Source organism: Nymphaea colorata, chromosome 13 (genome assembly GCF_008831285.2).
Source record: "Nymphaea colorata isolate Beijing-Zhang1983 chromosome 13, ASM883128v2, whole genome shotgun sequence".
Taxonomy (NCBI): Eukaryota; Viridiplantae; Streptophyta; class Magnoliopsida; order Nymphaeales; family Nymphaeaceae; genus Nymphaea; species Nymphaea colorata.
This window is the reverse complement of record NC_045150.1, coordinates 1775656-1789494: the sequence shown is the minus strand read 5'-3', so window position 1 is coordinate 1789494 and position 13839 is coordinate 1775656. Positions and strand designations below refer to the sequence as shown.

At 39.8% G+C, this 13839-nt stretch overlaps 1 protein-coding gene across 1 annotated transcript; it reads left to right on the top strand.

Moving 5' to 3' along the window:
* Nucleotides 1-7962: 7962 nt before the first annotated feature.
* LOC116267338 (pentatricopeptide repeat-containing protein At4g21065-like) lies at nt 7963-11709 on the top strand. The gene has a single exon (XM_031649023.2). The coding sequence runs from the start codon at nt 8187-8189 to the stop codon at nt 11184-11186; it is 3000 nt and encodes a 999-aa protein (XP_031504883.1). The 5' UTR covers nt 7963-8186; the 3' UTR covers nt 11187-11709.
* Nucleotides 11710-13839: the final 2130 nt, after the last annotated feature.

Here is a 13839-nt window from a genome sequence, read left to right as displayed (position 1 = left end):
TGACAAATCTACTATCATGCGATGGCACGAGCGGCTTGGACATCTTCCATTCCAGTTGATTAAGAAGTTGTTTCCTAGGTTTTTTACTTCTGTTTCCATGGGCTCCTTCACCTGTGAAGTGTGTCAGTTGGCTAAACATGTTAGGGCTTCGTACCCTATTTCTTTTAATAAAACCACCCGTCCGTTTGCTTTGGTTCACTCTGATGTTTGGGGTCCTTCGGGAGTACCCACTTGTCGTGGTTTTCATTACTTTATGACTCTTATTGATGACTACTCCTGTTGTACGTTCGTGTACCTGTTGAAAGAACGTAGTGAAGTTCTCGTCATTGTCAAAAATTTTGTTGCATTTGTTGAGACTCAATTTCAGACATCTGTTCAAGCTTTCCGCACTGATAATGCTCGAGAGTATGTCTCCCAATCTCTAGATGACTTCTTGAGGAGCAAGGGTATTGTTCATGAGACGTCTTGTAGTTACACACCTCCCCAAAATGGCATGGCTGAACAGAAAAATCGCCATTTATTAGATGTCACCCAGGCTATTATGTTTCATAGACACGTTCCTAAGCTGGGGTGATGCTCTTCTCACTAGTGCTCACCTAATTAATCGTATGCCTACTCGTGTGTTGAATGGTCGTTCCCCTTATTCTGTGCTCATGTAACCCTTGGCCTCTAACTCCTCGGGTGTTTGGGTATGTTTGTCTTGTCCATGACCACGTCCAACCCTCAAGAAGCTTGACCCTCGGTCTATCAAAGCTGTTTTCTTGGGGTATTCCTCAACTCAGAAGGGATACAAATGTATTGATCCTACCACCTCCAAAATTTATGTCTCCCAGGATGTTACCTTTCATGAACATGAGGCGTACTTTCCTGTGAATCCTCTTTAGGGGGAGTGTATAGGAAACAGTGTGGAAAAGTATTCTTCAAATTAGCTGATTCAGTTTATGGATTTCTTGGACTACAAGGTTAGTCACAGTGTGGCAGACACAGTCAGAGATGATAGAGACAGTCATGTGGAAGGGGGCCCTGGGGATGAACAGCCCACTGCCCGTGGTCATTTGTTTGGCCAGGTGTACACCAGGAAGAAGAAAGATGTGCTTGAAGATGTTGATGTAACCAATCCCAATCCTGTGAGTTTCCCGAATGAACCAAGTCCACTAAATGAAGATCTTCCCATAGCCTTGCGCAAGGGAACCAGGTCATGTACTTCTCACCCCATTCAGAGATTTGTTTCATATGTGAAACTCAGCAAGGATTACAAATGCTTTATTACTTCCTTGTCTATGTCTGTGATTCCCAGGTGTGTGGAAGTTGCTAAAGAGGATCCTAAATGGCTACATGCCATGACAGATGAGATGGATGTCTTGGCAAAGAACAACACTTGGGAAGTGGTTGATATTTCCAAGGGGACTCACTTAGTTGGTTCCAAGTGGGTGTTTAATGTGAAGTACAAACCTGATGGTACTGTGGAACGATATAAGGCTCGCCTAGTGGCAAAGGGGTTCAGCCAAAAATATAAAATTGATTATCTTGAAACATTTGCTCTTGTTGCTAAACTGAAGATAGTGAGAGTCATCTTAGCACTAGCAGTGCAAAAGAAATGGAGCATAGACCAGCTTGATGTCAAGAATGCATTCCTGAACTGCCATCTAGAGGAAGAGGTCTATATGAGCATGCCTACTGGGTATGTCCAAAGCGAAAAATGTTGTCATCTCAAGAAAGCCTTGTATGGACTGAAGCAATCTTCTAGAGCATGGTTTGAAAGACTGAGGGTAGTAATGAAGACTAATGGATACAAACAGGGAAACGGAGATCACACCCTATTCATTAAGCAGAGAAATGGTCTGGTGAGCCTTCTTCTTGTATATGTTGATGATATGATTGTCACAGGTGACGACGAAGAAGAGAAAAGGAAGATGAAGGAGAGATTAGCTGCTGAATTTGATCTTAAAGAGCTGGGAAAATTAAGGTACTTTCTGGGAATAGAGATTGTTCGATCAGAGACAGGACTTGTTATGAGCCAAAGGAAGTACACTCTGGATCTTCTAAAGGAGACAGGTAAACTGGGATGCAGGCCCTTTCTAACTCCAATGAAGTCTGGTACAAAGATAAGTATCAAAACTGGTAACATCCTAGACGAGGAAGGAAAAAGACGATATCAGAGGCTGGTTGGTAAGCTTATTTATCTTTCTCTTACTCGCCCTGATATTACTTATGCTTAAATGTGTTGAGTCAGTTTATGCATGCTCCTACTGTTTGTCACTGGAAGAGTGCAGAAAGAGTGTTGGGGTACCTAAAGAATGACCCAGGGAAAGGATTACTGTATACTCAGCAAGACCAACTGAATATTGAAGGATACTCTGACGCCGATTGGGCAGGGTGCACAGATACTAGAAGGTCTACCACAAGGTACTGTATCTTTCTGGGGGGTAACCTGGTGGTATGGAGGAGTAAAAGGCAGGAAGTCTGTTTTAGATCCAGTGCTGAGGCTGAATACAGGGCAGTTGCTATGGGGGTTACAGAAATGTTATGGCTAAAGATTCTTCTAGCAGATATTGGGGTTGAAATGAAAGAGAAGATGAAGATGTATTGTGACAACAAGTCTGCGATTAACTTAGCTAATAATCCGGTCCTTCATGACATAACCAAACATGTGGAGATAGATCGCTATTTCATATGGAAACGCATAGATTCAAAGGAATTAATCCTGCCTTATATGAAGTCTGAAGATCAAGTTGCAGATGTTTTGAGTTTTGACTAAAGCCTTATGTACATCTCAATTTGAGAAGAATGTTAGCAAGCTTGGCATGTTCGACAAGTATGCCAAGCTTGAGGGGGAGTGTTAGAATATCTTGTAATAGGGAACCGGGTCCGGGTATGGACCCGGTCCCATGGGTGCGGATACCGAGGCTGGCTCGGTACCCTAGGCAGAGCTCTCTACCTCTCTCTCTTATAATCTCCACTTATTGTAAATTAGTTGATTAAGTGGAAATAATTTTCTCTCTCCTAGGGTTGCGGTTTTGCCCCTAGGTTAGAGCTTCTCCGTGATTTTTCACCTCTTCTTGAGGTTTTCCACGTATATCTTGTGTTTTGTCTTCGTTTTTTTCCTCCATTGCGTGTTTCTACAGGATTGAAATCACTCGAAGAAAAATCAGCACTTCGTTCAAATTAAACTTGAAATGGTTGAAGTTTATCTCTGTTAATTTTTAATTTTCTTTATAAAATTGTTAACTGTAACCTGTCTTATCATTTTTAGTGCTGAAAAATTTGACAAATAAAATTCATCAATTTCTTGGATGGAAAATTTTGTTTGCCAAAATTTCCTCTCTAGGCGTTCCAATGAATAAAACAAAAGTAACCTCCTAGTTTCCAATACACATAAGAACAGGGCCATTTGTGAACTTTGAGCACCACGATCAGCCTGCAGAAGGGCCTTTTATCGACGCACTCACAAAAAACCAAGCAATTCATCCGACCCTTCATGAATCTTCTGCTTAAAGTTTAAAAGGACGCATACATACACACAACCAAAACGAACTGAAGCCTTCATCTCCAATTTACAGGACAACACCAGAAGCCCCAAAGGCCAAATTACCAACCTCTTCAGTGAAACCCAGAGACAGAGACAAAGGGGGAGAGAGAGAGAGGCAGGAACTTACCGGAGCTACATCAAGAGAGTCGAGGAATGAGGCTCACCACCTTCTCCGAATGGCTGTGGAGTCTGTAGTCCAGCTTGGGCTAGGGCAGCTGGGGGGGGCGGAGGAGATGGAGAAGGAGGAGAAGGAGAGAAACAAAAAGGGCTAGGGCAGCTTGGGGAACGGAGGAAAATGAGAGAAACAGCAAGGACTAGGGTATCGATGGCAAAAACGGGGGCAGAGATGGAGGAGAAAGGCAGCTCGGGGTAGAGAAGGAGGGCAAAAATGGGGGCAGAGATGGAGGAGAAAGGCAGCTCGGTCGGGGCGGAGAAGGATGAGAAGGAGAGAAAGACAACGAGGATGGAGGCGGAGGCGGAGGCGGAGGCGAAGGAGACACACTCGAGGTCGGGGGTGGGAGAGGTTGTCCTGACCGAGAGTTAAGTCGAAACAAAATGAACCCAAATATTATTTATACTCTTGTCCAGTTGTCCATGATGGATAGCCGGTCCTGTGTACAGTGTTGGTTATGTTTATGCTTTGTTTTGTGTGCCACCATGCATCTGATGTACAATTTGACCTTTGTGCCCTCACCTACGAGATTACTAGATACAGGTGAATGGGCAAGCTATGTGAGAACAGATCGTGATACGAGGCATGTCGTCATGTGGTACTGTGTCGGTTTCCTTTTGGTATCGAGGGAAATCAAGTTGAACATTGCCTACAAGTAGTTAAATGATCTTAGTTTGATAAGCACTAACAACAATGCACACACATCTGAATGCCTTTCTCTATGATTACACTCATTGATGTATGATGATCTGATGTGGTTATCACGGACACGGCGACCATGTTATGCTTGTAAATGGGCCTCTTCAAGAAGTATTGTATTATTACTGGGCTGCCAACGTAGGACCAGTGCTTGAATGAATGTGGTGGTTTCAGGCCTATATATTATGTTGTATGTCGATCGTGTTATATATATATATATATATATATATACATATATATATATATATATATATATATATATATATATATCATGTTGTGAGACTGAGCACGAGATGGACAGCCAAAGCTACTTTTACTATGAACAGACTTTACCGAATGAATACTAGTCGAACCCACTGTAAAAAGGGTTAGATGGGTAGGGCAGGGTCCTGGGTTCCACGAATGGACTTACATAGAATGGACTATATTATGAAATGCTCCTACCTAGGCTACTAAAAGGAGTCCATCCCTCTTAAGAGAATGGGATGCCACTGCTGCAGCAGCAATAGCTGAGCTCAGCCTAGTTTGGAGTCACAGTTGAGGTTATTACTTCATGTTCTTTTGTCTCTAGTGGCTCAGTTTGTGTCTGATGACCGTAAGCTACGTAGTGGTCCTATATACATCACAATGGGAAATGTATTGTCACTAAGTGCTTAGGATTGTGTATGTGCATTGTGTTATGTATTGACACATGTTATTCATGTCTTATGGTTTGTTGGATTCTGCATTGTTGGCCCATGATAGGCGATACTTAAAATTTATTTTTGATGCGTAGATGTTTGTTTTCAGAATGGTGTTGTTGTTAGGATAGAGAGTGATTGCTGGGCACCATAATTTATGTCATTCTTCACCCATATTTTTAGTTGTGGGCCAAGTATCTATCTATTTGGTCATGTAGGCAATGCCATTTTATATAGGTAGAGTGTTTATATATTTATATGTATGTTTTGGGTTTGACCATCAGAGTACGGATGCATCATGTGTTACTTATGGTGTGCAGTCGCTAACGTGCCACTGTGATGGAATAGAACATATATATGTTTAGGACAGATCAAACTATGTGCCACTTACACAGGCAATTTTTATACTGTGTTGTAAGAAAGGTCTGCTCTTTACCAAGTACAAAGACAAATTGTTGCACTATGTATGATTCATATCGGCCGCACTATGGGTGTAGTAGTTAAATGTCATTAGCACTGCAAAAATCCTTCATGAAAAACTTTACCCTTGGAGTATTAGCGATAGTCTATAATGTGGTAATGGTTTGTGATGTTGTTTGTGATGATTTCATGGTGCTTTTCAACAGGGATTCCAAAGATTTAGCCGCCAGAAACATTTGGCAGCAGACTAATTTTAAAAATAAAAATAAAATAAAATAAAAAAATTGAATGTAAAGTACCACAAACTTTTGTTAAAAGTGTCATAAACTTTTGTTGCACTATTTACTGGTATTTCTATAGCAATTGCTTTTTAGCAACAAACTTTTTAATTTTTAAATATATGATAGATTTGAATATATATATATATATATATATATATATATATATATATATATATATATATATATATATATATATATATATATATTTAATCATTATTTAATTTAATAATTTTTTAATAATTAAAAAACGAACGGCTCATATCACATCAATTTTTTTTTTTACAAATATAGCTTGAACAAAAACATGATTTATGTTCAATTAATGTTTATAAACACATTAGGTGGTTCACGTTTTGCTTTAAATATTTTTAACACAAATTTAAAATGTCTAATATTTACCTATAACGTTTCTTGTGACACCAAGCATAGAGCATCTAATCTTCGCACATGGAGTTTCTTATTCCTTCAAAAAGTAGAAAGCTTCTCCTTTTCCCCTGAGGCTACTGGGGATGACTTGCACCCTTTTGCTAGCAGTCCTAAGCCACTTGATGGGGCATCTCCAACAGGTTGTGTTGCTAGTGATGCGAAGCTCGTCATATACATTGTCCTTGTGTATGTAATTTCATGCAGCATTTTAATAATGACAAAAAAATGTTCATGATTAATACAAAAAGGATTTTTTTTTTGTAAGAACAAAAAAGGAAACCTCAAGGATTCAATAAAGGTAAATTTATTGGTCCATATATACCTATCATTATAATCAATATACCTTTTTAAACAATAAAAAAGTGGTTTTATTTTTTTATCCTGTTCATAGCACTATCTCATTATTTCATAAATATTTTATTATTTCATAAACATTATCTCATATTTATGTTTAACATTATCTTATACATTCGTTCATTATATCATTATCTCATAAATATTTTATTATCTCATAAGCATTATTTCATACTTATTTTAGGGTTATCCGGTATGTTATCTCATTATCTCATACTTATATTTAGTATTATGTCATACATTTGTCTGTTATCTCATTGTCTCATAAATCTTTTGCTATCTTATAAACATTTATTATTTCATTACGTATTTGTTATCATAGACACATGCATATAAAATGTAATCTTTTTTCTATCCTTCTCATATTCATATAAATATAAAAAGACAAAGAGATTCTTTGTCATTCTTTGTCAAATTTAAATGTATATATTAGTATAGTTCACATTATTTAACATATGCTTGTTACATACACGAAAACGGCATACCGAACTTGATCTCCTAATGCCTTGCGGGGCTGTCCACAGCAGCTTTGAAGAGCAGGAACCACCTCTCTATCACCAAAAAGGGGGACAGTAATGGCCTCTCCTGCTTTTTTAAAAAAAATGCCAAAAATGGTAAACTTTTTTTTTTTCCGTGATGCTGTTGAAGGCAGCTCGACAGAGTTGCACAAAAAACATGTGTTCTCTGCAAATTATTTTAAGATCTAAAAGTCATTGCCTTCCTTCCATGGTGCAGCCGACGTCTGCTGGGGCATCATCAGACCAACCGCGATGTTGAGTAGCCTAGCCTGCATGTTCGGGGAGCATGCACCTTTTCTTTAATTTTTTTAAAGTTAATACCCGCTATGCCACTGCCTTGGAATTTTTTGTATATTATATAATTATATATAGCATGTGAGCAGAAAATTCTCTTGCCTCTATTTGACACCGATTGCGATTATCGGTCTCTATGTGACAGGTCTTGTCTGCATATATATATATATATATATATATATATATATATATATATATATATATATATATATATATATATATATATATATATATATATATATATATATATATATATATATATATATATATATAGAGAGAGAGAGAGAGAGAGAGAGAGAGAGAGAGAGAGAGAGAAGCAGAAGCCTAGGTGCAAAAATGAGATGCCGTTAGGTAATTTTAAGCGCCACGCAGCCAAAAACACTTGGTAGAGTGGCTCGCATCAGGCGACTTTAACTAGTCTGCTCCGGTAGTGGGTCGCCGGACAACAACAGTACTTCTCTTCTGTTTATCTTTTCCGGGAAATATCACGAAGCTGGTTGTCTTGTGACATAAAAGATGAGGGGTAGAATCCCCCCACACCTTCCGCAATCATCTCATAACAGGGAAGTCAGACTCGGAATATCCGCAAACGTCTAATCCCACAACACAACAGGGAAGTCAGACTCAGAATATCGTCATCCATAAACCTCTAGTTTCATCTGGATCCAAAGTGTTTTTATCCAAACATAGTTTCTAGAAAGCCCGCAAGGGTATGTTGGTCCGGTTAAATATCGTCGGTCTCCTTGTCGATGAGGGATAAAAGAAAGATAAATTGAATTATAGGAAGCAAAAATCCTGCTAGCCGATGAATCGATGCAGTACCCACAGCAAGTCACCTCTCATCAATACAATCGTTTCAAAAATGGTGGTCATCTCCCAAGAGCCGCTCTGTTTACCCTCTCCCACAAAACCGCTTCTTCTTCGTCCAACTTTCGCCTTATAGCTTTCGGAGCTCCTCGTTTCTGCAATGCCCACTTGGTGGTGGAAGCAAGGTCGTCTAGAAACACCGACGCCACCCAGCCGAGTCCCCGCCAAACACCAGCTCAGAAGGTCCACCACGTTAGCGACCAGACTGGCTTGCATCAGCGTCTGGATTTCCTTTGTCAGCATGGGAAGTTGGAAGAAGCCATGGAGGTCGTCGATTCTATGGAGAAGTCTGGATATGAATTGGAAGCAACTGCGTATAACTCTGTTGTTTCCTGCTGCATATGGCGGAGAGATCTTGAGAAGGGTGATTGGCTGAGAAAGCACATGGTCCGTGCAGGCTTTGACCCTCCTGGAGTTTTCATGGATAACCAATTTATTAACCTTTACATGAAATGTGGAAAACCCAGCTCCGCCCGCCAACTGTTCGACGAAATGCCTAAGCATAATTTGGTCTCGTGGAATGCAATGATTGCCGGATACTGTTACAACGGGCGCTACGTTGAAGCCCTGAAATTGTTCAGGGAAATGTGCGTGATGGAGGCAGAACATCCCAACCAATTGACATGCATCAGCGTCATCACTTCATGTGGAGGTTTCGGAGATTCAAGTTACTGTTACCAGGTTCATGGTTATGTGATTAAAAGGGGTTTTGTAGCTTATGGCCCTGTTGGGAACGCATTAGTGACAATGTACGGGAAGCAGGGGCTTCTAGAGGAAGCCGAAGCCGTGTTTTCTAACTTGCTGCAAAGAGACGAGGTGTCATGGAATGCGCTTATTTCTGTAAATTCATGGAGCCAACACTGTGACAGAGCAATTGAGTTGTTTGCTAGAATGCAGCAGGAAGGTATCAAAGCAAATGAGTATGCATTTGGTAGCGTTCTCAAATCATGTGCCGCTACTGGAAATAGAACCATGGCCGAACAAATTCACACACTGGCCATAAAAACTGGATTTGCAGCACACCCGATCGTTGGTACTGCACTTCTGGACGTTCATGCCAAATGCATGAATTTTGAAGATGTTAAATTGATTTTTGCCAATATGCCGGAGAGAAACATCGTCTCATGGAATACCGTCATAGGAAGATGCATGGAGAGCACTAGAATCATTGATGGTCTTCACTATTTTCAGAAAATGTGTGAGATGGATGTCAAACCCGACGATTTCACATTCACCAGTGTGATCAAGGCTGTGACCGAAGAATCAAACCTTAAAGAAGGCAAGCAGCTTCATGCAAGAGCTATCAAAGGTGGTTTCCATTCTGATACGTCAGTTGGAAATTCACTAATCACCATGTATTCTAACTGCGCACAAGTTCAGAACTCATTTCTAGCTTTCAATGATATCTTTGAACCGGATCTCATTTCCTGGAATTCCATGATTCACTCGTACGTCCAAAATGACAGGCAAGAAGAAGCGTTGTCCTTATTCATAGATATGAGGCATTTGGGGATAGAACCAGATGAATTTACCTGTGTTAGTTGCTTAGCTGCAGCTACAGCTTCAGAATGGCCTGAAATGGGAAGACAACTGCACGCTTACATTGTGAAAGATGCCATTGCGCTGAACGCCTTTGTTGGTAGCGCTCTAATTGGAATGTATGGCAAGCACGGTGCTATACGGAAAGCTGAACTTGTTTTCAGTAAGATTGATGAGAAAGACCTAATCACATGGAACACGATGATATCGGCTTTCACCCAAAATGGTGAAGCTACAAAAGCTCTGCAACTCTTTTGTCAGATGAAGGAAGAGGACGTTGAGGTAGATAATTACACCTTTGCTAGCGTTCTTGCAGGGTGTGCTGATGTTACTGCAGCAGCACAAGGTAGACAGGTTCATTCCCAGATCTTAAAGTCCAGGTTAGTGGCAGACACTGCTGTAGTTAATGCGCTTATAACTATGTACTCTAGACTTGGTTGCATTGATGAATCTGCACAATTATTTGCCAAACTTAGTGACAAGAATTTATTATCCTGGACTGCCATGATTTCGGGTTACGCTCAGAATGGCAATGCGGTAGAGGCAATAAAATTGTTCAACCAAATGCAAAGTTTCAATATACAGCCAACAGGTGTAACTTTTGTTGCTGTATTGACTGCTTGTAGCCATGCAGGACTAACTGAACAAGCTGAGCAATATTTTGATGCCATGACAACCACTTACAGAATAGCACCTGCCTACGAACACTATGCATGCATGGTGGACATCCTTGCACGAACGGGAAGGTTGCAAGATGCAGAAAACTTCATTATGCAAATACCCTACGAGCCAAATGCTATTGTATGGAAAATGCTGCTGAGTGCTTGCCGGACTTATGGTGATCCAGAAAGAGGAAGGCGTTCAATGGAAAAGATTGTAGCCCTAGAACCAGGTGATTCTGCAGCTTATGTACTTCTCTCAAATATATATGCAGATAGTGGGAAATGGGAGGATGTAGCGAGGATCAGGAAACTGATGAAGCGTAATGGGGTAAAGAAACAACCAGGAAAAAGTTGGATTGAAATTCAGAACACGCTGCATGAGTTTGTTGCAGGTGACCGTTCACATCCGCAAGTTCATGACATACATTCAAAATTGCATGAACTTTTGGAAGAAATTAAGAGGGAAGGATATCAACCTCAAACCAACCTTATTATTGATGATGAGAAAGAAAGTAGAGAACATTCAATATTTTATCACAGTGAAAAGTTGGCAATTGCCTTGGGGATCATAAGTTTAGCACCAAACACTACCATCAAGATTTTCAAGAATCTACGTGTCTGTGAGGACTGCCACACTGCAGCAAAATTGATATCTAAGGTTGTTGGAAGAACAATCATCCTCCGAGACACCTGTCGCTTTCATCACTTCAAAGATGGACTGTGCTCCTGCAGAGATTTCTGGTAGGGAACAACGTTTTGGACGACCTCTATTTCACCTTTCTTCCTTGTCGGAGCATACCTCAACCAGCAGGAGCAAGAGACCAAATACGCAGTCAAACCCTACGAACTTTGGTAGGCCAAAAGGTCATCCAGTCATGACAAGATTGGATGCGTGTATTAAAATAGAATAAGTTGAAAAGCTCATCAATTTTTGCAATTTAGGCTGATTCAAAATGATGCTCATTGAAATAAAGCCCTCCACAGTTACCTAAAAATTGCATGAAAAAATTGGGAATTTTGACTAAAAATACCAGACACGTTTGTACAAGTTCAATAGTATAAATTTCAATGCTGGTGCATTACAATCATCTTTTCCATATTACTGCAATGGGTTGTCACTTTCACCTTGATGCGTTGGCTGTGAAAGCATGTCAGTCCTGGGAGAAGATCAGCATAACCTGAAAGGCTGAAACTGATCTGAAGGACTTCTATATTCCAAGATGGCACCACCTGAGAAATGTTCCATGCAATGCACAGCCTAAGCAAGTTGGTGGAATCCATGTATCCCTTCTGATTATACTCCCAAAGAAAAAAGATTCTTGCCAGCCCTTCCCTCCTGCTCATGCAAGACAAGTAATTTATTTTTCAGATGAAACTCACAAGTGTCGTAAATACTGAATGACAAGTGCTTATTTGTTCTCCCCTCCTGCTTCAAAAGATCGACAATGTGAACACGAGAAGGTAGCATAGTGAGGGTCAGCCAGAAGGTCATGTCTCAATTCCCATCGTTGTCATCTCTTGCTCGACCCAAAGCTGTGGACCAAAAAGAGAGGACACAACAAATTTTCTGAACCCAATGAGTTGTATCGTTGTTGCTAAGAGGCAAAGGTTTGGGCCTTCCCTTTCGAACTTTATTAGGGAAAGAAAAGCAAAAAGAAGTGTCGTAAAAGCAACAAATAAGAATTTAATTATGTAAATGAGAAGTCATTTCCAATTTTCCTATAAACGACTCTTTCAAATCATCGTTTCGACAGGCTGATAGATAACAGAATACCATAGACAATTGGGTATAACTCATAGTCACAAATAACGTTTTAGAATTCTAAACGACGAAGTTTTTCTTAGGTATAATACAGTTGTCTTGAAAAAGAAATGAAAAAAATATGGTAAATTTTTAAAATTAAAAAAAATAAAGAAAAAAATAAAATAAGTGAAAAATTAATAACACAAACTATCAAAAGATAAATAAGTACATTTGCAACAAATAAAAAATAAAAAATAAAAAAAAATTGTTAGGTATTAAAAAAATAAAAAAATGAAAAAAGTGCGCAAAGAAAATGTTTTTTTTTTGTTTTTAACATTTAAAAAAAAAAACGTGTTTTTTTAGTTTTAAACAGCAATTTAATTTATCACTTTTTTTAAAAAAAAAGCGTGTTTTTTGTGACACTGGTATAACCACAAATCCATCAAGAAGCCACATGACACCTAGGCACCATGCATGCAGGGTTCAAGCACTTGAACAGTTACATGCAAAAGAAGGAAACTTAATAATGTTTTTCCCCTTGTCCTCCCCTACTCAAGGCCTTCTTCCGAAAACTGCTGTTTTCTTCAGCCAACAATTATAAGACCACATAGGTATATAACACCGACATCTATCATCGAAACTGTGGGGGCCTTGGGTCTCATTTCCGTGACCCACCAAGATTATAGTAAAAGAATATCAACAATCGAAATTAAACATTCAAATCCTATCAGATGACTCAAATCCGATGGTTTATCTTAATTTCTCAAAGCCAACAATAAAAGATGGAAAGAATTAACATAGTAAAACCAGCAACCGGCATATTGTAGAGGGAAAAGCAGCTTATGACCCAAGACTGACTTTTGAAGGTAGAGCAATATTTCCATTGTCATTCCAGCAGACCAATGGGTCATAATTTTAGTTTTACACTTCGAGGATGAGGCAATGCAATGGTACAGATGGGGCTGAACCACGTGCGCCCAAGGTTAAATTGGGCCGAGTTTATTCATGAGCTTCTCACATGATTTGGAGAGTACGTTTACAAATTTTGAGGTCGAACTCAAAGATCTCAAACATGTCACCACAGTCCAAGACTACCAAAGTCGGTTTGACAATCTCACTTGTATGGTTCGAAATTGGCCCAAGAGTGCTCTTATTGGTACTTGCATAGGACTCGAGGAAGAGGTCTGGATCGAGCTGCTATCCCATGGCTCTATGCAGCTACGAGATTGCTTTGGATTGGCGTGCAACATTGAGGAGAATAATAGGTGATTGCAGGCCTTGTGCAAACCGAGTCCATGTCCATGACCCCAAACTCTTTCAGCCAGCAAAAAAGGTAGATGCACAACATTCTACCACGTTCGCCCCTCAAATGCAATAAATCAACCAGCATGATAGCCAGGAGCGCACTAAAAAGGGTTATGTTTCACTTGTGATGAAAAATGGAAACGTGGTCATGAGTGTAGACATATGAAGTTGTTTGTTGTGGAGGAGGTTTAATCCTAGCTCATACAAGTCTTGACTAGCCGTCCTAAGAAGGGTGTTGTTTAATCTCTAAGGATTGTATGCGTGGTTTGGACGATGTGCTTGAATTTATGATGCACGTATGGTTTGTTGAGTGAGGCTGAGTGGTATTGTATCAGACGCATGTGTACAA